This window comes from Rhagoletis zephyria, unplaced genomic scaffold, assembly GCF_001687245.7.
Source record: "Rhagoletis zephyria isolate East Lansing unplaced genomic scaffold, Rhagoletis_zephyria_1.1 Rzeph_scaffold_02124, whole genome shotgun sequence".
Lineage (NCBI taxonomy): Eukaryota > Metazoa > Arthropoda > Insecta > Diptera > Tephritidae > Rhagoletis > Rhagoletis zephyria.
Genome location: NW_016159208.1, coordinates 25,496 through 52,324, shown reverse-complemented (window position 1 = coordinate 52,324; position 26,829 = coordinate 25,496). Strand labels below are relative to the sequence as shown.

Sequence of the window (26,829 nt, the reverse complement as noted above, 5' to 3'; positions counted from 1 at the left end):
ACTTTGCCTTCTAAATTAAAACAGTGCACTATGGTCTGACAGATGCTATTTGCTGGTCAAAAGTCATTTCTTAAAGTGTTTTCCCACTGAGATATCAGCTGTTAAAGTTGACATTTCTGCTAAAAGTTTACAAATTTATTTCTTTCTCATTCTTTCTTATATTTGTGTGATTAACATAAAAGAAAACTAACATATTAGTAGCTTGCTAAATTAAATAAAACTCATTTTCAAAATGGACTCTAATTTGGGTAATAATATTCCACTCTATCCATTTGGCGGTATTCAAGCATTGTGGACAATAAAAATGTTCAATTTAGAGTTTGTGGGCTGAGAAACATGTTGCACTTTTTTGCATTCTTTGAATGGGATTTTTTATTAGAAAAGGTCCACGTGTGTTTTCCGTGCTTTTCGATGTTTGAAGACTACATAAAAGAAATAGCAAGAATGACATGTAAGTACATAGGTGAAAAATGCATTCTTACATTTTTTTGTTTAAAGTTGTACGTTACGTTATTATTTTAACTTTTTATCTATCCTAATTTTAGTAATATTCTTGTTGTGCTAGTGTCCTTTCAGATTAATACAAATGTTAGCTCGTATTTAAGGGAAACAGTTTTTATTTGAAGCAGCTGTGATTAGAAAAAAAATATATAGCAAAAACTAAAAAGAAATGTTAAACAAAATTTTTTTCCCGATAACGTCATATTGGATCCGCCATTTTCAATTTCAAATATCTGACCTCAGATTTTAAATCATCGAATTCGAAAACCCCAATTGTGTATAACTCTTTGGTGAAAGAGAAAAAATTATAAAATTTGGTAGCCATATTGGATCCACCATTTTGAACCTAAAAAATCTGTTATCAGCTTCGAAATCATCGCCCTCTAAAACTCCCCATATATATGCGTTTATGCTGAAAAGGAAAAAAGGTATAAAATTAGATTGCCATATTAGATCTGCCATTTCCAAAAATGTTGCATCAGATTCAAAATCTGCGATCTTTAAAACCTCGCTTGTGTCTACATAACGTCGTTTAAAGTGCAAAACCGCGTATCAACAAAATGCAAAACCGCGTATCAGCAAAATGCAAAACCGCGTATGTGAAGTTGTGGAAATTATTTTCTAGAGCGTAAAAACACTCATTTTTCAAAATGGTTCTCTTTTTTATAAAGCAATCGCATTTCTGGCTAGTATATTTCCGGACGAATGGATAAGGATTGAGCCAAGAGCTTGTGTGAGCAAATCCAATTTTGGGCATGTCAGTTACGCGGTTTTGCAGAATGACGATACGCGGTTTTGTACTTTAAACGGCGATAAGTTTTTAGTGAAAGTGAAGTATAAAATTTGGTCGCCATATTTGATCCGCCATTTTTAATTTCGAAAATCTGACATTATATTCGAAATCAGCGACCTCAAAATCGCCCAAACACTAAGTTTCAAATCAATTTGGTTACTCCTTGACTTTTGGCCAGCAAATAACAGCCGCCAGATCATAGTGCACTGTGTAGGTTAAGCACTCGTTCAATGTTCTAATAATTTACAAAATTTTTAAGTAATAAAAACGATGACTTAAGTTATTATAGCTTTTTTAATATTATTCCTAACGAATGTGAAAAATATGACATTCGAAACATCCCTAGTAAGAAGAATATAAAGGTAGAATATAAAGGTAGCCGCAGCTTTTTGACATAATTTTCAATGGAATATCTGCCAACAAACCTGAAAATAACTTTATAGTCGACTTTATTTGAACTATGAATATGCCCCAGTGCTTTAAAATAAAGTTTAAACCCATGGCTACAATTACCGTACACGAACATTTTGTAACCGGGAAATTTTGTTACCAAAAATTGTCACCACTTCTTGTAACCGCAATTCTAGGTATCTTGGTAGCGTTTTAATTTATTCGGCAATTCAGTTATGAAGCTTTGTAGAATTCCTGGTGTTGCATATTTCACGGGGCTGAATGGCAAGTAATACAAAACTACATCGATTTTTCGCCTCTCCTGAACAATTAACAAACAATGGACTTGGCACCTCTTCACCCTTAGGCGACGATATCAGCTTATATCCATACTTTATTGGGGAAATTCAATATCTCAACCATATCCGACGCTGAAGGCTTAAGAGTGTATACATTTGGGTGATCCAAAAATGCATGTGAAAAGTCGGAATTTTAATGCTATCACCCCCTAGAATTCTTCTATATCAAAAAATATGCCCCTATTTTTTATTTTGAAATAAAAAAATTTCGAAGTATTCCATGTATTTTATATGTAGAAAAAAACAACTTTTCATAGAAATAGTATAGAATTCATGAAAATCAATATTTTTCTATCGGAAAACTCTTTTTGTCTTCAGGAGATACCCAATAATAATACTCAATTGTTTATTTAACCATTTCTTTATAGTAACTATATTTTATAGGTCCCTTGAGCGCTTCGTGCGACCTCTAAATAATTTTTGATTTCAAAATAAAAAATAGGGGTATATTTTTTTCGATATACATAGAACAATCCTAGGGGGTGTGGGCATAAAAGTTCCGACTTTACTTTCTTGGACCACCCTAGTATATGTACATACTATGGAAAACCCCACATTCCCATAAAATAAGTAATTTACCTTTTAATGAACCAAAGATAAGCGTTAAAATTTTAATTTTATGGATCTAAAGTTGAAGCACGTGAAAGCTGTCAGTTGATTAAAAAAATTTATTGTATTTGCCATTTGCTACGACTTTTTAAAGAAAGAAAACACGTGTAGACTAAAGCACAAGGAAAATCGACTAAGGTTTGCTTTGACCACAGAATTTACACTATGATTTAATGTGTTCTTCGCGTCACCTTAAGTTATGGTTACATGCATATGTATACAACTATTAATAGTTTTGTTACCTTTTTGCTTCGGATATTTCAAATAAAAGATAACATGTATGGGGTATCAGTAAGTATGTACATATCGTCGTTTAAAGTACAAAACCGAGTATCGTCATTCTTCAAAACCGCATAACTTACATTTGCTGCCAAAAATTGGATTTGCTCGCACAAGCTCCTGGCTCAATCCTTATCCATTGGTCCTAAAATATACTAGCGGTTTTGCATTATCTTGATACGCGGTTTTGTACTTTAAACGACGATGTGTGTTTGTTTCCCTGCGTAGCAGCGGCAGCCGCACCTACATACATACGTACCTAAATACCTATGCCCCAGTAAAAAATCACATTTTTGATTTGCGGTGTGTTATAAAAAGGTTTTAAAAATAGATTGGTCCGTTTGAGTTAATGAATGTAAAGAGCCGGTTCTCCGGCATTACGGAAAACTTGAATTTCTTTTACGGTCCAGAGACTCGAAAAAATTAATGCGCCTATAATAATAATGCTCCCCAGTGTAGAACCGTGCCTAGGAAATCCCGCTATTTTATTATTATTCAGTGCATACATAATATTTGTATTATATCAGAATATTTGTTGTTAATTTTAGGAATTCCCCAACGTTTAATCATTATCTTACAAGTGTTTTCATTATACTTATTATCTTTTTTTTCATGTTCAAGTGGTTGAATGTGTTGCTATCATTCCTAAATGACGAGTTCCATAACAAAATGCAATAATTCCACTTAAAAAGTTTCTTATGGTGTTTTCATCTGTCGCCTTTTGATTGCCCTTTTCATGTTTGATTCTAAAATCAAGGCAAACGGTGAGAAAATTTTGTGTTGTACGGCAAAAAAGCACATTCTCTGCCCATTGAAATTTTGTCAGGGGAGATGGTTGCCTTGCAAATCAGATGTTTGCTTAAAATGACAATATTATGAAATGCGTGAGCTAGACTAGGACAAGAAGGCAAAAACATGGCCTTTTACAGGGTTCAGTGTAACATCAAACACATTTTGCACCGTGGAAGGGCAAAATTTTTTGGTAGACACGAAATCACCATTAGACAATTAAGAAAAAGTTATCACCACCAAATAGATAACTATTTCTAAATAGCATCTATGACATTTTAATGGCGGGTGTATAGAACCATTGACGGCCGCTATGACTGAGTGGTTAGATGTGCGTACTACAGGCAATGGCCAACCTCCGAGCATATGTCTGTCATGAAAGCTTTGGCGTTCGGGGCGGCGTAAATCTACAGTTCTCTATATTTGTGTAACAACATCAAGACGCAAAAGTGTAAGCGCCAATATATTATTATCAGGGCTGGCAAAAATATGCATGAAAAAAACTGAAGATAAGCGCCATAAAAAGCTCGATAATGTACCAAAATATGATATTCAATACGCTAACAGCCGCACTCAGAAACCTTCATTAAATTAACTTTAACGGGCACTTAACTAATGATAGTTATGTGCGTTAATTAATGCTTCCTCTCAGACTTAAAAATTATGAAACGAAAAATTTAGGTATGGCCCCAGTTGCGGACCTTTTTTTGTGGCATCACTCACTTTTTTCGTTCAGTTTGAAATCTATATATACAGTAAAACCCGCTTAAGTACCTCACGAAAAATGTCAGCTTTTTGAGGTACTTAGGCGGGTTGGGTACTTAAAAGAACCCGCTTAAGTACCTCGATGCGGGTACTTAAGCGAACATAATTACTGATGTAGTTTCATCTTCCTGTTAACTTACATAAATACTTGAATAACAACATTTAATGAAGTATACATAGTTTAAAACCAAAACCGTAGCATTATTTAAACACATAAACAAGTAAAGAAAAACTTTATTAAAAAAAATATTTAGTGTAATGGTATGCCATTTTTACAAGAATTAAATTGTTTAAAAAGTTAAAGTTGGAATATAATTTTTTACCAAATTCAAAATGATATTGTTTGCCACTTATGTTTATTCATTAACTTTTAAGATTTTTCAATCAATTAAAATGCAGTTCATTCCCTAACAAATACCATATAAGCCTAAGCTTAAGAGTTTGTAGAATACTTAAAAAAAATGCATCATAGTTTCAAACTTTTTTCTCAGAAGTGTATTTTGAGTATACAGTTTTATAGCCCATTCAATATTAGTGTAATAATGTGCAAGTTTCAAGTGGCTAAAAGTTACCGTTGATTTTTTAGAATTTTTTTACCGAAGGTGTGTAGCGCTGCTACTGAATTTCAAAATACGTAAATATTTTAAGGAATTTTAAAAGAGCTCTTAAAAGGGGAAAATAATAAGTAAAATTGTAAATGAGGCACGAAAAAATGAGGTACTTAGGCGGGTGGGGTAAATAAGCGGGGAGGTACTTAAGAGAGGGATTTTCTTCAGATTATATTAAAAAATTCACGGTGTCCAAAAATGTTGGTTACTTAAGCGGGTTAGGTACTTAAGCGGGTTTCACTGTATAAAAATAAGTATTTATATCATTTTGCGCCGCACTGCCTCAACAGTCACAATGGCTGAGTGAGCAGAGCACTGGCGTGCCATTCGAGAGATCCGAGTTCGAATCCTAGGGCAGGAAAATTTTATTTTTCCATTTTTTTTGTTTATTTATTGTTTCTTATTTAATTTTAAAAACTATCTGTATTGAATTTTTTAGCTTTTCTGATCTAATTTTCTTTTGGTGTATAGATTTTATTGCTTTAAAAAGGAAACATTTATTTTTTAATTTAATTTAATTGTTTGCTAAAAGACAAACAAGACCAATAACAGGCCAATTCTGGCATCTGTCTTTCAACTCACCTCAGTCTTTCGACAGACAAAAGTCTTTATATTTCGGCAACTATCTTGAAAGACCTTTTCTGTATTTCGAATAACTAATTGACAGATGTGCTAATAGTATTATTATATTTATCGCTTAGCAATAAGTTTTCTAAAAACTAAACGAAATGAAAAACAGGAAAAACTAAAAATTTTAGAAACTGAAAGTGAAAGAAAAAAAATGAATCAAAAGTTTCCCAACGTTAAATAAAATAAAAAAATATGAATTTTTTAAGCGATAAAACTTAAAAAAAAATTTATTAAAAAAAAATCTTTGCCGAGGATTGAACTCGGATCTCTTGAATGGCAAGAAAGTGCTCTGCTCGCTAGGCCATTGCCACTGTTACAGCAACGTTATCGAAATTGAAATTTATTGAAAACAAACAAAGAAATTTGAAAATCATTCGTTAAAAAGTTAAGTAAGTGTTTTTGTTTACTTAACTTTAATGTTCATTAAATGCCGTTAACGTTTCAAATCGTTACTGAGGGACACCTTAAGTAATCATTAAACGACTCTGAGTGCGGCTGTGAGTGCAGCTGTAACTTAATAATTAATCAAGTTTCATTTAATTTTTTCATTATTTTTATTCAATAATCTCGGAATTATGGTATAAAATAAATGTAGTTGGACAAAATTTAAATAAACTTAATTCTGCTGGGGAGTATCTTCTCTCCTAGTTGTGGAGTCAGTAAGTAATCTATTTTTTATTATAGCAATTGTGGTATATGCATGGTTTCTGGACAAATTACTTTTAAATTTTTTTTGAATATATATTTGTGTTCAACATTTGGTATTCATCTTTCACAGTGGTCACAGTTTCTAAACCTTCTTTCGAAAACGAAAATTTGCTTTAATGAATGCCAAATCTGTTCGGATTTATTCAAGCTCCATCAGTATGTATGTATCACAGTATACCAGTAGAAAAAGTTTTTGTTGTTGTGGCAGTTATTTTGGTCCCAATAAAGGACTTAATTAAGGATTGGGAGCAAATCTTTTGCCGCATTCTGGGTTCTGTGCAGCAAAACAATGTGGTGAAAGATTTTAACATCGGTTAAATGGTGAGAGAAATATTGTTATGCGCTTTGTAAGTCAATATGAACGTAATAAAATATTTTATACTTCAATACAACTAATTAGCGCTATTTTTACAATTCGGAGTGATCTTAAAAATATTGAATATAAAAAAAATTAAATATGTACTTTATGAGTTTAATGGAAACTATGTTATATGCAAAATTATATTCCGATTTACTTCAAATAACTGGTGTAAAATGTTTTCTATAAGGATCTTATTTTAATAATAATATTTATTACTTTCATCTACATCACTTTTAATTAGAGCCTTCGATTTCCCGAGATTTTCACGCGAGGATCGCTTTCTCACGAGACTCTCGTGTATCGAAAAACTCGTTATACTCGCGAGCTTCTCGATGATCAATTTAAGGCAACGTGTTAAATTTAGGGTATTTAAATCCAGAACTGGTGAATTTCTTTCAAGCGCAATACTCGTCTCTATCCAGAATATCAACCATGTGCATATTCTGCTCCAGTGAGTTATACGCACAAACAATTTTTTTTTTTTGACAATCGAATATTTAACATTTACACATACGTTTTTGCTGATTTTGTTTTTAATACGTTCGATATGCTCTTAAATACGTATGTCTCGAAATTGCTCTTGAGAATGGCGATATCCGAGATTGTTTCGAGAACTCGATTGATCGATTTCCCGAAGTCGAAAGCCCTACTTTTAATGTATGTTTTCACGAGTAGTTGCAGTTTTCTTCAATTGCATGTGGGCATTCCCATGGTGGCGCACGTGACAGTCGTACGATTTCAATGTGATACAAAAAAGGAATACCATTTGTTTTCTTTAACTTTTTTGGGCATTGTATAGCACATAATTAGCTCTATATTTAACCGAAAAATGAAATCAATCGAACTGCTTGGTCCTGAAATATAAGCATTTAAAGAGAGTGTCGTTACGTGACAAAAAATGGAAGTTGATTTTTTCTTTTCTTACAAAATCGCAAAACTCAGCGAATTGTGGATGGCTATTTTCATGAAACTTATTTTAATATGATTTGGAGCAATTCTAGTTGTTTTTAGAGTTTTTTGAATTAATGCAAATTGTTTCAATTCTCTTTTACAACCCCAAGTGACCATAAATACGGTTTTTCGAAATATTTCGACCTTGGCACCACCTAGGAAGACCATTTTATGCAAAGATGATTCTACTTACATAGCCAGTATATATTTTAAAAAGCAGACAAATCGGCCCGTTAATACGTTAGATATAAAACTTTTATTTTTTTTTGCCGTGGTGGACCTTCCGCTGGAAACACCCATCTGCCAGATTATACACGTTAAAACTAAATAATGCCACAATTTCTACCCTATTATGGGTTTATATTTGAATAAAATGTGATCAATTACTGAAGAATATATAAACTCCGATCAAACTATAGTACTGAATGCTTGACAAACAATATTTAAATTCAAAAGATCAATAGTGACCGCGCTCGGAGCGAATTTTGGAACACGATATAAAATGTTATGCATATTAAGACTAAATAATTTCTCACCTATTATAAGCTTATGTTTTAATATAATATGATAAATTACTAAAGAATATATCGAGCCCTAACCACCAAAAAAACGTAAGCGACATTTTTTTCAAAATTTTCTTTTTGATGCAGAATTGCATCTAGATGCTGTACGGGCATTTCTGCATGAAAAAGAAGTTTTTTGAAAAATATGTCGCTTGCGTTTTTTCGGCGGTTAAGGCTCGATATTAACTCCGATCAAACTATAGTAATAAGTGTTTGACAAACAACTATTTAAATCAAGTGATCAACAGTGAACGCGCTCGGAGCGAATTTTGGAACACTTCCTAAAATATTTACAAGCAGTATACTATTTGGTCGAGATATCACGAACAAGTTTTCCTTTATTAAAGGCTGGCTTCTTAACATCCAAAGTTTGCGACGTTTGTGGCTTATTTTGTCAAACCATGAATTCGAATCAGTGATCGGACTTTAAAAAAATTCTGTGTAGTAGGATCTGGGAAAAAATGTGGTAGATTTCAAAAAAATGTGGTAGATCTCTGGGTTTGGATCAAACTTTGTACAAAAATTAAAAAAATTCTGCAAGGTTTCACTTAAATGGCAAACTTTTTAATTATACTCTAAAAAAATTTAATTTTAGTATAATAAAGTGCAAGATTGAAGTTGCTAAAAATTGCATTGAGTTTTGGCAATTTTTTTCCTTCACAGTGTAAAGCAGTTCCTTCCATATTAAGCTATTTTTCGAACATATTTTAGGAGATTTCTGCAACCTTGCGGAGCTTTTCTTTTTCTCACATCACGAAGTAGCGAACAAATGTGGCACGTCCCAGAAACAGCTAATTGGGATTTGCCGATTTTGACAATTCTCAAGTAAAAGTAAACAACGCCTCACAAACCTTAGATGCACTTAAATTTGCCAATACTTTCACAAAAATCGCCGGGTTTTAACATTTTCGCCATTAATCTATATATATATTTTGCAATTTAACACAATAAAAGGGCGTTTCCTGTCGAAAAATTTATTACTGAGAATTACAGTTTATTTTATCCTCCCATTCGGCTTTGTTTACTTTTACTTGAGAAATTTCATCGTCTCCGGGAATGCGGAATCTTGTATTATATCATTCTTGTTACCATATCGTGTAAAATTAAGAAAGTTATGTCAAGCAAAAATAAAACGACTCAAAAAACGCGAATATGTGGTAGATTTCAGACCCTGAGTGGTAGATGTGGTAGATGCTCTAAAAAGTGGCAGATGTGCCACAATGTGGTAGAAGTCGGATCACTGATTCGAATATATAAGAAAAAGAAGACTCTGCCAGGACGAAATAGAACATTATTTTGGTAAAATTAGAAGGGGTGGTGGATTAAATTCAAGAACAACTCCGTGCATGTTTTCAGATCTTTTCAGGCAATCCTGGGATCTAATAAACGTTACACTGAGGGAAAAAAATATTAAACTCAAATAGAAACGTAATTGATCTTACTATAAACGTCAACGAAAATACTGTATATTGGTAAATATTCAATTCAATTACGCGGATATTAAAATGACCGCTTTCGTTCTGAAAAAGCCTCCGTGAAGTGAATAATCAAGGCAAAAACAAACAAAAAATATTTAACTTGCATGTTGCCTGCAGTGGAATTCGAACCCTGACCATCTCCGGATATCAACAAATTGTGGCATGCATCTTTGCGCACTCAGCTACACCCAGGCATATAAATTTGCTTTCAAATATTGAATATCCATCAACACCACAGCACGCGATTTGTACGGATAAACATGTACTATGTATGAATGTGTGTGTTGTCACCGCTCTCAGAGCGGCGCTCTGCATGATTGGGGTGCGTATGTACACTCATATATATACTCAGATGTGAATAGTCAAATACGTGCGTAATAAATTTTGTATGAAAATATTATTTTTAAATTCGAACATTTTTAAACGGTAATCAAATATAAAGTATTCGTTTTTACTATGCATTATTTCCCTCAGTGTAGTTTTGTTACAAGCGGTAATTGCTAACCTTTGCCTAGCGCCGAATGGGAATTTTTGTTCGTCTCGCACCCTCGACAGGGTGTGTAATGAAGCTCTGGGTCAAGACATTTACTGGCACTCCTGCAAATGAACTCTTTTGCATATTTTTGAGGATATATGACAATTTAAATCACGTAAAAGATCCTCCTGGATTTACCGAGAAACTTGATGAATCGTTAAACGAAAACTTCGATTCTTGTTGCCATCTAATTGGCTTTTCAAAAGCTTTATTTGGAAAAAATTAGTGGTATAGAACCTTGTTATTCCTGCAGTAACTCGAGTCCCCATATTTTAAAACATCCTTTCATTATAATCAGAATTTTTCTTTAATAAATAGGCATGTGCACCTGTTCTTTTTTAATAAAGAGGCATGTACACCTGTTCTTTTTTAATAAAGAGGCATGTACACCTCTTCTTAAATATACTAAATTTCTATGTATTTCTCATAGGTAGTTTGTATGCATTCCTCTACTCCGGAATTTCATCATCTTCAGTTGGAAGTTTTTACTTAAGATCTTTAAATCCGTATCTTGATTTTTTTTTTTTAGTAGAATACGGACTCATTTATTAACCGGGTACGACCGGAATGAGCATTGAAGTCGGCTGTATTTTTTGTTAAAATCACTTGTTATTATTGAGATACAGTTCCGCTACTCTTTAGAGAATTCTCGACATATTTGTTCACATTTCTCGGGATTACTGTTATTTTATTATTTTTCTTATTAGACATTTATAGGTTTAGGACTTACTGTGGGTGCTTTATGATTCATTTTGTAAATTTGAACATATAAAAACAGTTGCGATATCTTATTTTATTTTAAATTATGAATTTTAGGCATGCAATTTTTTATGTTTAATAGTTTTAAGAACATTTTTGGGTTTGTTGTATGCTTATTGCATGCCTTAAACTTTTTTACTTTAAGTTATAATGGTGAAGATATGCCTCCTGCCTTTGTCAAGTACTTTAGCTGGGTGCGAGAAATTTAACAAATGCGCGTTAAAGAATGGAGTAGGTATACGGCTGTGTTGCCGCGATTCTCCAACATCTTGTAAGCAAACATATGGCTTGACGTTCAAAAAACAGGGTATTGCTTTGGCTACAAAATTACGTTACTAAAATTCCGATTGGAAAAGTGTTGTTAAAATTGTTAAAAAAAAACATCATCGTCAATGCAAAACGCCCTATTTGCAAAATTTGAAATTTCACTGGAGAAACATTTTGATTTAAAATAACACGAAAAATGCTTTCTGAGCTATCCTAAATATTGCTATGTACATATACTGACGGCCCTGTTTTCTCTCGAGTCCGACCTATGGTCGATTTTTGGCTGAAGCCGAGGCGAACGTTCGGTTTTAATATAACCAACGGACGATTACCGGAGCTGAAGTCGATAATTTAATTTAAAATAAAGAAAATCGATTTTTCAAAGCAAAATCCCGATCTATACTTGTTTTTTTTTAGGCATAAATAACGTGAATAGGCATTTACATATGAAGAACTCATTTTACAGGCAAAATAATGAAGTTAACAAAATATATTATAAAAGCAAACCTAAGGTTGGATTGACTTTAAAGTAATTGTATGTGTTTGTTGGGGACGTTACTTTGCGGTCGTTAGTCTTTTTGCGTGAAAAAATAGATTTTTTTTTTTTTATAAAAAGTTAAAATGCTTAAACCTAAGGCTATTCAGAGCTTCGTTTCAAGAAGTAAATTTGGCAAATCAGATTTCTCAAGTAAATATGAAATTAATATAGTATGTTGTACTATACCATTTTTGATACAAAAATGCGATAATTTGAATTGCCGGCATTTTTCCGTTTTTGGTTGACTATTTCTCGGATAGCGAAATTTCCCAAATACTTCTGCTGTTCATAAGCTAAAACGTTATTCCACCACGATACATGTTAAAACCGTTATTAACATACACTTATTTTTGTTCCGTTATTTTTAGCAAATGATTTTTTTTTTTTTTGGCTTGTCATCATTACATGTGCTTTATTTACCTTCGCGTGCTTACCATGAATTGTACTATTTTTATTTTTTTTCTTTGTGTCGAGTATTCGCTGAAAGCGTGGCCGGTATTTGTTTTTTTTTTTTGTTATTTCACCTGCTCTACGCAAAACGTGCACGCTTGTAAAACAGTTTTCTCCTCAATCATCGCATGGGGCATTCACCGTGCCAATAGAGTAGCATTGTTCATTGTCAAACGGTTTTTTGTTTCCTTTTCGTACCTTTCGAATAAGCGGAAAACCCGCGTTTGTTGGCAATCGCTGAGTGAGCATAAACTGCACCCCTCATGACAAGGCCCAGCCGCATATATGTACATACATGTATGTATGTAAAATGGTGCTTACGATTTACAAAACTGCGTCTGACCATATAAATCCACACTTCAAACTTTGTAAAGAAATTAAAAAAAAAATTTCACAAAGAAAACTTCTTATTCATAATTCTTAGAAAAATTCCAAGCAGTTTTGTAGTCCATTAAATTTTAGTAATAAAGTTCAAGTTTCGAGTTGGTTTTTGATAATCGTTTTTGTCGGTGGTGTTATTATTTTCTTCTATGCAAAACCAATTGCCGAACATATACTACGTTTATGCGAAGGCCAATAAGCGAAATAATATCATGAATTCGAATAGAAACTCAGCGCATGGTGTGTGTGTGTAGGGGTGCGTTCAGAAATGCATCAACCCAAAGCATCAGACGCTTTTATTTCTAAACTATAATTGATGGAAATGTCCAATATGCGTAACCACGGTTAAATGCCTAATTGGAACGTAATTGCGTAAATAAGGCATTTCCATCGGTTGTAGTTTGGAAGTAAAAGAGACTGATGCTTTGGCTTGATGCATTTCTGAACACACCCTACGCAAAACATACATTTAATTGCTGCTAATTGATTTTCTTATCAAGAAAATTACAGCTGTTTGGGGAATTCTTCACTGATTGTACGTACTATAAAATGCCAATCTTTACTCTGAAAAAAAGCGACACAATTTCTTATTGAGATAAGTAATGAAAAAACCCCAAAATTGCATGAAATCAACATATTATTTACCTAGAATTCAAAGATGTGCGTAACCACATATTGGAATGCGTTGAACTTCTAATTGATTTGTTATTGTTTTTGGAAACGTCTGTGGTTTGGAATTCACAGGCAATTTAATTTCGTGGATATGCATACAGTATAATTATATGAGCATGGCATTTCCCGATGATGAATTGCTTGTTTTATACCTAATCATGTTGAGTAATATTTATTTACCGCATTTAAGACATTGCTCAGAAAACACATATAGGGAGTTCACAAGGTGTTGTATACTGTCGTACTGTTGTATGTCATAAACTTTAAACGGCTAAAACTATATTTAAGGAATTCGCAAGCTAACATAAAAGTTTTATTATGAAATTTCACACAATTAAAAAATGGTTGATCTCAAGTCCTCTAAACATTTATTTAGCAGTTAAACACCTTACAACATACAACAATACGACAAGTACGACACCTTGTGAACCACCCAATAGTAAAACTTAAATCAGTCATTTGGTATATTCATAACTTGAATGTGACATTTAATATAATCAACTCATTAATGCATTCCTTGTAAACAAAAAGGTACTTGAGTAACTCGTTGGAGAGCCTGTTAAAAGAGCTGTGCTGAGCCTGAGCTGAGGGTGTTCTCAGCTTTCTAATTACTGGTTTTTTCTGTCAAGCCACAGCCCAATCTGAAAGCTCAAATCTAAGATAGATATCTTTTACATACAAATTGATTTAAAAATCGCTTTGACAACAAGTATTTGAAAAAATGTACATGCATACATAGTAGTTGCATATGTACATATATTGGTCAAAAATTTAGCAATGAAAGTATTCAAAACGAAATAAAATGAGGTCCGCGAAATTTAGTCTTAATAGGAAACAGTGACATTCTTAAAGGATATTGAAGGATGCAAATTAAAAAAATATATAAATTAGACGCGAGAGCGTTGAAACGAGTAGGGGAGAATAAGGCAAATTTTATGTTTTCGCTTTTAACTCTTATCGGCCAAAGTAGATCCAACCCAGCAAACAAACAAAAAAAAAACAAGTAAAGAAGTATAAGTTCGGGCGAAACCGAGCTTTGGCGAGGGATGTTTACCCGATTTCAAACGTTTCCGATAATATGCAGAGTTAGACTTAGTGATATAATTGAATCTAGTGAGGTACAAATCGATTAAGTGGTTACCGAGGTACACCTTTTAGTTATAAAGTGGGCGGTGCCACGACCATTTCCTAAAAGCCTATAGCAGTCTTATTTATTGTTAGGGGATTGTTGTAACTACTAACTTGGAGTAAATTAGCGTCCTCTTTTATTTTTCGTTTTCGTATTTATGAAATTTACCGTTATACGTGCAGCGGGTTTAATTTTAGTGCGATTTGAATAATTTTCAATAAATTGCTTTTTCGTACCAAGGTTATTAAGTGCACCGAATTTGGTAGAAATGGATAAATCGGTGACCGAGATACACATTTGTGGTCATAAGTGGGCGGCGCCAAGCCCATTATCCAAAAATTTACAATATTCTAATTTTATGCTAAGTGGTTATTGCAATCATCGATTTTAAGTGAATTGCTGATTTATCGCAATTTTCGTGTTTCTGTAAATTACCGTTACATGGTAGGTGGACGTGGTTATTACCCGATTTCAAAGATTTTCAACAGATTTCTTAGCTAGACCCTACCCAAGCCTCTTACCGAGTTTGGTAGGGATTGGTGAAGCGGCTACTGAGATACAGCATTTCATCATAAGTGGGCGGTGCCACGCCCATTTTCCAAAAATCTCATAATAATATTATTTGTTGCCACAATTCTATTCCACATACTAATTTTCAACAATTTGCATCTAATATTTACCGGGAGTTGTCGTGTCCACGGACAGACGGACGGACGGACGGAAGGGCGGACGGACAGACAGACATGGCTTAATCGACTTCTCTTTTCATTCTGATAATTTATGTATACATTTGTCCATATCTATCTCGATTCGTTTTGGCTGTTACAAACAACCGCTATGCGAACAAAATTATAATACCCTTGTGCACAAGTGGGCTCGGGTATAATAATTGTAATGATAAATAATACTGTGCAACAGCTCAAATCGGTATTAAGTAAAACCAAATGCAAGTGATAGTTTTAAATGTCAAACTACGTCAATAGCTTTTTGAGTTTAGCTCAAATAAGGAAGATATCCTTAATTGAATCCTTGCACACAATTGATTGTTTAATTATGTTAAGTTCATGAAAAATATTCTTAGAAAATACTCGTATAAAGGTTTTTATTGAATTTCATTGAGTTTTTCAAATAAATACTCAAATTAGTAGTCTTTATTAAAAAAAAAGTCAGTCGCGGTGTGAAATTTACATTATTCGTATTATAAATACCAATTTTAAGCACTGCCATTAATATTTTAAACAGGAATTAATTGGTTTTTTGCATTTTGTTTTATTGTTTTGTCTACTTTTTTTAACTTTCCTCCTTTGCTTTTTATTTCGATTTTCAAAATTATCGTCATAATTGTTTTATTACAGCTCAACCTAATATTACCGGCATGAGTTTTTCTACGCACGCAAGCAAGTTTTTCACATTTTATTAACCGAAATCAATTTGCGTGCGTGATTTCTCAGAGTTGCATTTCTGTCAAATTTCAGAAGTTGAGCAAAATTTGGGCATAAATGCAGAATAGCTTTGATTCTTAAATAACAAAAAAAAAAACATATGATGATCGATAGAGATCATTGAGGGGAGTATATTTGTATATTTATTTTTTTTATTTCTCATTTTATAGGAAATTTAATTCCCTTTTATTTGATATACATACTTTATATATGCCTTGTTTAGTTTTCACTTCTCTTCTGCGGCAACACAGAAAGGAGAGTTCTACTTAGTGAGGGTTATATGCATATCAAATTAAAGGGAATTAAATTTCCTATCAAATCCATGCATTTGTTTTAAAAAAATGTTGATTTAAAAGATTTTTTGATTTGAACTTTGACCCTTAATAACTTTTGTAGTTGTTGTTTCCGCAAGAAAAAAAAAAACAAAATATACCATTACGTTCAGCTCAATCATCTCTATCGCCCCCAATATTTTTTTTTTTTTTTTTGAGAATCGGAACTATTCTGCATTTGTTCCAAAATTTGAATTCATAGTCACGCCAATATGTGAGCACAAAAATTAGCACAAACTTCAAATCGAAATATCACGCAACACAAATCTTGGAATTTTAGTTAGTTTTTAACGCACGCCGTTCAATTTCGGTTGGTCCCATACAAGTTGTATGTGCATGAGAAATTTTTGACAGTAAACTGCAAGCGTTCGTGAATATTAGGTTGGCCTGTTATTCTCCTTTTAGAGTTTACTTTTGCTGTTTGACAGTTCTATAGGTGTTAGTCTTAAAATCGCTGGAATAGCTATTTTGAAGAATTATTTAATTTTGCAGGTTTTCGATTACACCAATTTATCACTTCCTTTGGTGTTTTACTTAAAAAATGGTTGATTGTGAAAGAAAGTATCAACATTATTGTTATTGTTGCGACAAGTTTCAAGTTCCACATAGTTTAGTGGGAATAGGCGAAAATATTGAACAAAGTTACGAGTTTTATTTCAACGAACGAGTAGTATGTAATGTACCATGTGTAGAAGTTGTTACAATTTGCTATTTAATTGGTTCAAAGGAGCACATAGTTCAATGCAGTTCGAAGTGCCATCTATTTGGACTGATCCTGGTAAATATAGTTTTATTTGTGACGATGATTTTGAAAATCAAAATAAAAGTAAGAAAAAGTAGACAAAAGAATAAAAATACACAATAAATAAATTATATTGAATTTTTAAATAGTGATTGCGGTGTTTAAAATCACATCACGACTGAAGTTTTCAATAAAGACCTCTAATTTGAGTGTTTAGTTGAAAAAAACTCAAGGTAATTCAATAAAATTGGCCTGCGGCGCCACCTAGCGCAGAGACAATAAAAAACAAACTTAAAAAATTGATAATTCTTAATTAAAATTTGTATATATTTAAGAGATGACAATGGAGGAGGAGCGTTTCCTCATTTGAAGCAAATGTTTTATTTTTTTGGTTGTTGTTGTTTCCGACAGTGTGGGTGTATGATGTATTTTGGAACGAATTTCCGTCATCCCTTGTCAAATTTGGTTTGGAGACAAACCGGTTTCTGCGTTGTGCCATCTTCAGTACGAAAAATTAAACTGAAGATCGCACAACGCCGAAACCGGTTTGTCTCTAAACCAAATTTGACAAGAGATGACGGAAAAAATGTGACAAATGGTTTCAGCTGGCCTTCGCATTCCACTCGCCACAGCAAATGAGAAAAGGATATGTTCCCAAATCAATTTGAATAAAACAAGAAATTAACAGCGAAATCCAGCATTCTAAAGATTTCTGATTTAAATGTTCCATTTTACAAAGGGTTTTTTTTTAATTAGTTGAATATAATTTTAACGGTTTAAGTTATTTTATTTTAAATGAATCGTTTTTTGTTATTTATGTTTGGTGAAATTGAAAAACTTAATTTTGAAATGAAAGGATACTTTTTTAAGCATTTTTGGGGTCGCTGAATACAAGTTTGGTGTCGAATTTATAAAAATCAAAATGCCATATCCGAAATGGAGGACGATGTTTTGTTTGTTCAACATTTTTGCTCGAAACTTGATACTTTGTGGGTCTACGGGTTTGCTAAATTGAAATCTGATGTCAAGTTTTAAAATTTTAAAATGGTGGATCCAAGATGGGGGAAAATTTTTTTTAATTCAACATTTTTGCTCGAAACTTGAGACTCGGGGCTTTCCGAGGTTGCTTAACAGAAATATATATCCATAGGTTTATCGGAAACGGCTTCTGATGAAATTTTGTATACCGAATATTTTGAATTCTGAGATTTTCTTAATAGGTATTATCTCCGAGGATACTCTTATAAGGTTGCCACCTATTGGAAATTAGTTGAAAATTATATAAAACATAATATGGGTACCAAATGGAAGGTACCTATATATATTTTTATATAAGAATTTAATCGGTTTTGTTTTTTGCTTAAAAATTACTTGTCTTTTATATGGACGACACTGCCAGCAATAAAAAATTGCCAAAAGTCAATGGGCTTGAAACCTGCACTTTATTATATTAGAGTTAAATGGCCTACAAAAATGCAACCACAATTTTTTCTAAAGATTCTGATTAAAAAATTTGGATGAAAATTTGCGAAAATTTTATAATTTTTGCACAAAGTGTGAAACTGAATTTATATGGGGTTTGTTGTATTGCCAGCTAGACTTTTATAAAAAAATAATAAACATTAACAGCCGCACTCACGAGTCGTTTAATGATTACTTAAAGGCTTCCTCTTTAGAGACTTGAAAAAATTTCCTCTCAGGGTCAGTTATTGGTTCATTAACAGCCGTCCTCAGAAACGTTCCTTAAATTAGCTCTAACGGGCACTTAACTAATGATCGTTAAAACTGTTAATTAATGTTTCCTCTCAGAGTTAAAAATTATGAAATGAAAAATTTAAGTATGTCCCTAGTTGCGGCCCTTTATTTTTGTGGCATCACTCGCTTTCTTCGTTCAGTTTGAAATAAAATATAAAAATAAGTATTTATATTATTTTGCGCGCACAGGCTCAACAGACGCAATGGCTCAGTGAGCAGAGCACTGACGTGCCATTCGAGAGACTCGAGTTCGAGTTATAGGGTAGGAGAGTTTTCTTCTTCCTTATTTTTTTTATTTTTATTTCTTGTTCAGGTTTTTAAACTGTTTTTATTGAATTTTTTTTTGCTTTTCTGATCTAATTTTCTTTTGATTTATAGATTTTATTCCCTTAAAAAGGAAAAAAAAAAATTTAAATTAAATTAAATTTTTAGAAACTGTATGCTAAAAACCAAGGAACATGCCAATTCTGCCATCTGTCTTTCAACTCACCGCAGTCTTTTGAGAGACAAAAGTCTTTATATTCCGGTAACTATCTTGAAACCTCTATTCTGTATTTCGAATGACTAATTGAAAGATGTGCTAATAACGTTATTATACTTATTGTTTAGCAATAAGTTTTCTAAAAACTAAACGAAATGAAAAAAAAAAATTAAACAGGAAAAACAAAAAGTTTGAGAAACTGAAAGTAAAAGAAAAAATATGAATTAAAAAAGTTTCTAAGCTTTAAATAAAATAAAAAATATTAATTTTTTAAGCAATAAAAAACTGACAAAAGATTTATTTAAAAAAAATCGTTGTCGAGATGGCACAAAAGTGCTCTGCTCACTAGGCTCCCATTTAACGGTAATTTTCAGAAATACGAAAACTGCGTTATTTTATTATCTACTGAAGATTATTCACTAAAAATTGATATTTACAATAATTTTTAGACAAAAAATAAGAATATCATAAGTTTTTGGAAAATGGGCGTAGCCTCGCCGACTTATGGTTACATGTGTATATCTTGGTAACCGCTGCACTAATTTCTTCCAAACTTGGCGTAGTTGGTGGCGTTGGTACAGCATACCAAATGGCCGAAAATTTTTAAAATCGGACAATAACCACGCCCACATCCCATATAACGGTAATTTAAATAAATACGAAATCTTCGATAAATCAGTAAATATTAAAGCTAATTTATTTATAATAATATTTATATGATGCTTGCAACAATTCTTTACCAAGAAATACGTTTATGATAAAATTTTGGAAAATGGGCGTGGCACCGCCGGTAACCGTTCTACCAATTTGTACCAAACTCGGTACGGTTATTATGATTGCCACATAGAAGCAAATCGTTGAAAATTATTGAAATCGGACTAAAATTACGGCCGCTTTTCATATACCGGTAAATTCCAGAAATGCTCGAAACTTCAATATTAAATATTGAGGACGCTAATTTACTCAAAATCGATACACCCCGGCTTACCATGTAGCGGTAATACTTGCGCCGGGTATTTAATGTTCTGCTCCGCCCGAACTTAGACTTTCTTACTTGTTTATATTTTTGTTATTGCTACAGTAGTATCGATTAAGAGTTAGCGATGTAATTTCCGAGCTTGCAAATTTCCAAACCTGTTGCTGTCTCATTATGTCGCGCATTGTTTCTTGTGCGTATGGCTATACAATATTATTTGCGCTACGACAACCACCCAATAGGGATTAACTTCAAATCGCCAAGCAATGTACATACTAATGTACATATATACATACATATCGTCGTTTAAAGTACAAAACCGCCTATCAACAAAATGCAAAACCGCGTATGTGAATTATGTAAATTATTTTCTAGAGAGTAAAAACACGCATATTTCAAAATGGTCCTTTTTTTTACCTTCCTTTTATTAGCTCGGGATGTAACTATGTAATATTGATGCGCCTAAAAGATGCAGCGATTTCTATTCTCAAGTTACATACCTGTTGCAGTACGAATGACAATTATAATAGGGAGGTTTTAGTTTTTTAAACTATATTTTTTTATTTATAAAGCAATCGCATTTCTGTCTAGTATATTTCGGGACGAATGGATAGGGATTGAGCCAAGAGCTTGTGTGAGCAAATCCAATTTTTCGCAGCAGCTGTCAGTTACGCGGTTTTGTACTTTAAGCGACGATTTGCATGTACATACATACAGCCTCAGCATTTCTATGGGACATTGTTATTATTGCCGCCATAGAGCGATGATTACTGGCGTTATTACTGGGGTCGTTTTGTTTTGTTTAAATAAGCTTTTGCAAACTTGACTCGCCTTATTGTGTTTCTTATTTGTTGCTTATTTGTGCGCTTTATTATGGGAATTTCTCGGGTTTTTCTAAACTCACACAAAACCAACTTCAAATGCTAGCACGTTTACTAGCGTCATCATTTGCTTGCCATGGCTTTATCGCTGCCATCAATATATATGTATGTATGTATATATTTTTACTCCATCACTGCGTGGGTTGAGCGGTTGAGAAGTTTTGCTTTCATGATTAGTATTAAGTCATAGTAAAAACAAACCTGTATTGCCCATATGAGTGTTGTAATGTCTTTCACACGTAGTAGGTATTTTGTTTAGTATTTACCGTAAAAACAACTTTTTATTTACATACATATGTATGTAGTTGAGTTGCAAAATGTAAACATATTTATGCTTTCGAGAAAGCCACAAGCATACTTCGCATCGAGCCAAGAATTTATAGAATTAAATAAGATTAGTTGTTGTGTCAGCGCGGCAATAAAATGAGTAACCAACTACGGAGCGTACAGCGTTCATTCATAAACAAACTCATTAAAAATGAAACAACAATGATAGCCTTCGTAAATATATATATGTATGTTAGGTACAGTTTAAACTGGTTAATATGAACTCGTTGTAAATAATAACTATACATGCGTCGGATTTTTATGCAAAACAAAAAAAAAAACGTTTAAACATACATATATACTCGTGGCCACGCAAAGCTTACGACCACTTAAAAACAAAAATTATTGGTTTTAAAGTATAGTTCAATCCCAAACAAAAACTGTGTAATTAAAGTTTCGCGTATGCAGCTAAGTAGCCCTTTTAATTTTAGTATAATAATTTAGGTATTCACAAGGGTGTCGTGAGTGTCGTATTGTTGTATGTCGTAAACGTTAAACGCATAAAAAAATATATCAAGGGGTTTGCAAAGTACTATCAAAGTCATATTACGAACTTTTGCAGTGTTAAAAAAAAACAGTTGGTTATGGTTTTAAGTTCTCTAAACATCTATTTAAGCTTTTAAAATTTACGACATACAACAATACGACACTTAAGACACCGTTGTGAATCTCTCAATTCTGTAAGTCAAAGTGATTTTTGAAAAATTTTCTTTCTTAAAAAATCGTATTTAAAAGTTTGAAATTTTGATGAATATTTTATAATTTTTTCCAAATTTTGTCAATAGTTTGAAACTTTTATTTATGTAGTTTTTTTGCGGTTTGAACTATGTTTCACCTGTATGTTATCGAATCTTACATTCAATTTTTAAAACTTCTCCATTTGTTTTAAATGTAGAACATATGTTTTCTTTATCTCTTTTTCAGGCGAATTTTGTGTTCATTTAGCTGCCGAAGCGGGCCATCTGAAAATATTAAGCATTCTAATACAATATGGCGCTGATATCAATGCCAGGGTAAGTGTTTTGACTCTTACCATACAAATGCGTCAGTAATATTTCATTTAATTTTACAGGAAGGAAAAGGCGGCTACACACCGTTACACATTTCCATTGAAAGGGGCAATGAAGAACTTTTCAATTTCCTACTTGACGATTGCAAACAAAAACTGAATTTGGAAACAACAACTTTTGGTCGTCTAACTGCATATCAATTTGCATGCATTTTGAAGCGTTCGCAAATGCAAAGTATTTTAGAAAATCATGGCGCAGAGCCGCTCGCTCCGCCAGACAGCGAATATGAAAGTAGCGAGGATGAATCAGATTTGGAAGATTCTATGGTGAGCCTAATAGCCTAATAATGATTCAAAGTAAAGGCAAAGAAATGTTTGGAAAAACAATTAATGAAAGGAAAATGGTTTCATATTTCATATTCATATGTGCATACATATGTATATCTAACAATAGTCTACTAACTATAAAAATAAACCAAAGTTATAAAAAAATAAGTTTAGTGATAGGAATCGCATTACATGCACTTGTGGCCACTCAAAGAAAAAACGTTCTATGTTCTAGTAGAACTATCATATTAAAAGACTACAAACACCTGCAAAAATGCCCAGCTTAATTTATTACCGCCAGTATTCGCGTAATAAGAGTATATAGAGTATCCCAAAATGTACGCTTAGGATTTAATTTTTTAAAAGAAACCCGTTTTTTCAATGATGTTTTTGTTTATTGATAGGGTTTTGTATGAAAAATGATGTATATCAGGCAAATGACCTCCACGACTTTGCAGGCACATTTGCAATCTTTCGCACCGAGCAGCTGCGATTGCTTGGAGAGCTTATATGGTTTTGCAAACGAAAACATCATGCAGCCAAACTGAAATATTTCTCAACAATTAAAACTCGCTCTGTAGTGTAGTGCTGCATTTTTCCTACCCCGAACTATCTAGGGCTTCTAATATTAGATATTTTTAGGGCGCGTTCACACAGAAAGTCGAGTGGCGTCAAGCGAAGCAAGGCGGAACAAAGCAATGCCGCTGTTGTTCACACTGACCGAAGCGAAGCGGAGCTTTTCTCATGGCTGCAAAGATACCACAAAACTTACCGTCAATGAAAAGCGGCAAAAGTATTTGCTGAATTTTATTCAACAGATTAGTTGTAGGATTCGTTCATGTTGTAATAATAACAAGGTGTAGTCAGTAACTTAACCTCACTTTTTCTGCAGGTCTATTCCGGTCACGCATTTTAAAGTATTAGAAAAGGTACTAATTATTTACTACTTTTAATCCGTTGGTGTATACTATTTGAAATTAAATTTAGAAACATTCTAAAAATACAATTATTAGCAAAAACCAACAATACCAACAACCACATGATCAAGTGAATTGCAGCGGAATAGCTGCGCTTGATTGCTTTGGCATAACAAAAATGAAAATAGTGGAAAAAAAGCAAACGATAATTTACAAGGCGTACTTAGCACGGTGCATAGGCAACTGGCTGAGTCAGTGGGATCGTCGGTTCGAATCCTACTGAAAGAAGTCTGATGAGGAAATGTGGTGATTTCCGAAATAGCTATCACTTCTACCATTTTTTCAATTTATTGTTGCTTTTCCACAATACAATTTTCATTTAAAACGGCCTCGAGCTCAATATAAATTGTTGAATATAATTTTATAAAGGCCAAAAAAAAAAAAAATAACAAAAACAAATAAAAACTTAATATTTAATTTTTTGCTTCTGATTTTTAGCTTCGATTGCTTTTATTTTCATTAAGTTTTTAGCATTCGTTTTTATTTTATTTTTATTTTTTTTATTTACAGACCTATGAACATTTCGTGGATCCTGGCTACTTTGGGAATTTCAAAGGAGGAAATGCCATGGCAGTCATGTAAAAAAAATATACTGCTGGGCATCAAATATGCATTTGGCGCTTCTACTACGGAAGTACCTTTATGCCCTCAATGTACTTAAATTTATTACAAATTTAAAGTATACGAATAAATAAGTACATAATTGCCGAAAAATAAATTTAGAGAACTGTAAACATATCTTTACATATTAAGTAGTTAAAGTATGGTTTATAAAAGCCTCAGTGTTCTGTGTGTGTAGAATTGAGTTCATACTTAAATGTGAAATTGAGAAAAACTAATACATAAAAGTTGAATCAAATTTAAAAATAAATATTAATATCAGGTTGCAGCTGCAACAACGAACAAAAAAGCTTTTAGTACAATGGGAAACCCGAAAACACCTTTCTCCTCTCCACGTCAAAAAAAAAAACTGAAATGCCGCCGGACCCCTTCTCAAATTTTAGTATTTCGTATAGAAATGTTCCTCCATTAATCTCAGCTCTCTACGATAATTCTTAGATTTCAGGTATCGAGCGTTTATTTTCCCCATAGGAATAATACGTAAGAAAATAAGTTATTCTTTTTTGAGGTCAATATAATTCCCTAGGATCAATCAAAATGTCCGAAACTGTAAGAATACATGCCATTTAAGTATTATACAGGCTCAGATTCTTTAAATTCCTAAACTATCTTTTTTTAGTGTATTCTTACAGTTTCGGACATTTTGATTGTTCTTAGAAAATTATATTGACCTCAAAAGAGAATAACTCAAATACTAAAATTTGAGTCGGTGATATAATATATTAATTTATCTGTGGCTAGTATTTAATGACCAAAGTATTCGCTGCCAAGGGTTTGTTGTAGCAAGCACTGCTACAGATTCAACGCAATTAATAGAAAAAAGCGGGTATAACAGTAGCTTTTAAGTAAGTTTATATAATCTTAAAGTAAAAAATACTAGTGTTGAAATTCAACCACTATAATTAAGGGGAGTTTATGTGAGTTGAGTTGATGTGAAATAACATTAGTTGGAATGGGTAAAGTGGAGTGAAGTTTAATTTGTACTATAACATACCAAAGAACCAAAGAATAAGATTAAATAACATAACATAAGTGGCATAACATAACACCGCACATTCTTCAGTTGTATCTCCTTTTTTATCCCTATCACTTTCGTCCTCTATATTTTTGTCTCTATCGTTTTTTTTTTGTTTTTTTTTTGCTTATGTTTTTTTATGTTAATGTTTATGTTTATATTTATGTTTATATTCTTCATCTTCGCCTTAGTCTTCATCTCCTCCTTCATCTTTATACTTTCCTTTATCTTGATCTATATCTCAATTCTATTCTTCATTTACATATTCCCACAATTTTTATTAGGTTAGGTACTTAAATTTTGCTTTCTCTTTGTCTTTATATTTAGGTTTCTTTACCTTTATTTTAATCTTTGCCTTCATCGCTTTCTTCTCAACTTTACCTTATTCTTTGCATGAATCTTAATCTACATAAATCTGGGACCGAATCGTCACAGTCGTGAACGAGACGACAATCGTACGATCGAAAATTTCGTCATTCGATCTTCGAATGCCCATTATCGGATGATTACATTCGAAAGCTGACGAATCGTAATTGAATGTTTGTTTATCGATTATTTTTGTCTTCTTCTTCCTATTTGGCAGTAACAATAGACGTTGAAATGTCAAAACAAGTGAACCAAAAATAAAAAATAAACTGCAAAACAAGATGGACAAGATGGAACAAGATGGAAGATTTGGCGCTCATGATCTCTTGGTGCTCTGTAGTCGCTTTTAAATGTTGCTCAAGTAGAACCACTTTGGTATCGCTTAACTCTTTTTTATTGTACGTTCGTGTGCTCGGAGTTCTACGAGCAGGAGTGCGAACAGGAACTGGAGTTATGTTTCTGCTACTTTGGCCTGATATTGAGCCCGCGTCACTTTTACTTGATTCGGCTACAGGATGGAACGGATTTATCACGTTCAACCTAAACCTCTAACCCAGCTGCTTCAACGAGGAGCTCCTCAGCTGAAGTTGGGATTTTTTCTTCGTACGGTCCTCCTCCTGTTCGCCGTTTTGAAGCTTTATTAAAGCTAAGTTTATTTTTAGCATTGTATTTTTGGTCTGCATATGCTTAAAATAGATGTCACTGTGATATTATTAATTAATAATTTGCTGAATAAACCAACCTTTTTCCATAATTTCGCACTCTTTATCGGCGGCCCTACAACGTTCAATTTTTTCGTGAGTTCATCTCAAAGTTTGTTGGCAGTAGATTTCCCCTGGGCGCAACCAGTTCAGAACTAGTTCGAAAGTTCTGCAGAGGTGGCAATTTCCACTTCGCCATTTAAAAAGAGACAGTTGAAAGCATTGCGTTGGGATAAATCGAGAACCAACCAGTACTGCCTCTTAAAGAGCTAGTTCTGCGCTAGTTCTGAACCAGCGCGATTTACTGCAGGGATGTGCCCTACGCTTTTCATTTTGAATATCATAAAGGCTGCGTTTCTTTA

The 26,829-nt window shown here is 33.0% G+C and overlaps 1 protein-coding gene across 5 annotated transcripts in view; it reads left to right on the top strand.

The window, feature by feature from the left end:
• cact (NF-kappa-B inhibitor cactus) overlaps window positions 1–24,725 on the top strand; it is a 48,400-nt gene extending 23,675 nt beyond the window's left edge. For all 5 annotated transcript variants that reach the window (XM_017620347.1, XM_017620346.1, XM_017620344.1 and 2 more), the window contains exons 5-7: window positions 22,376–22,464; window positions 22,524–22,787; window positions 24,275–24,725. In XM_017620347.1, the coding sequence (XP_017475836.1) occupies window positions 22,376–22,464; window positions 22,524–22,787; window positions 24,275–24,346 (425 nt within the window). In that variant the 3' untranslated portion in view covers window positions 24,347–24,725. The remainder of the gene's footprint in view (window positions 1–22,375; window positions 22,465–22,523; window positions 22,788–24,274) is intronic.
• The last annotated feature ends 2,104 nt before the right edge of the window (window positions 24,726–26,829 follow it).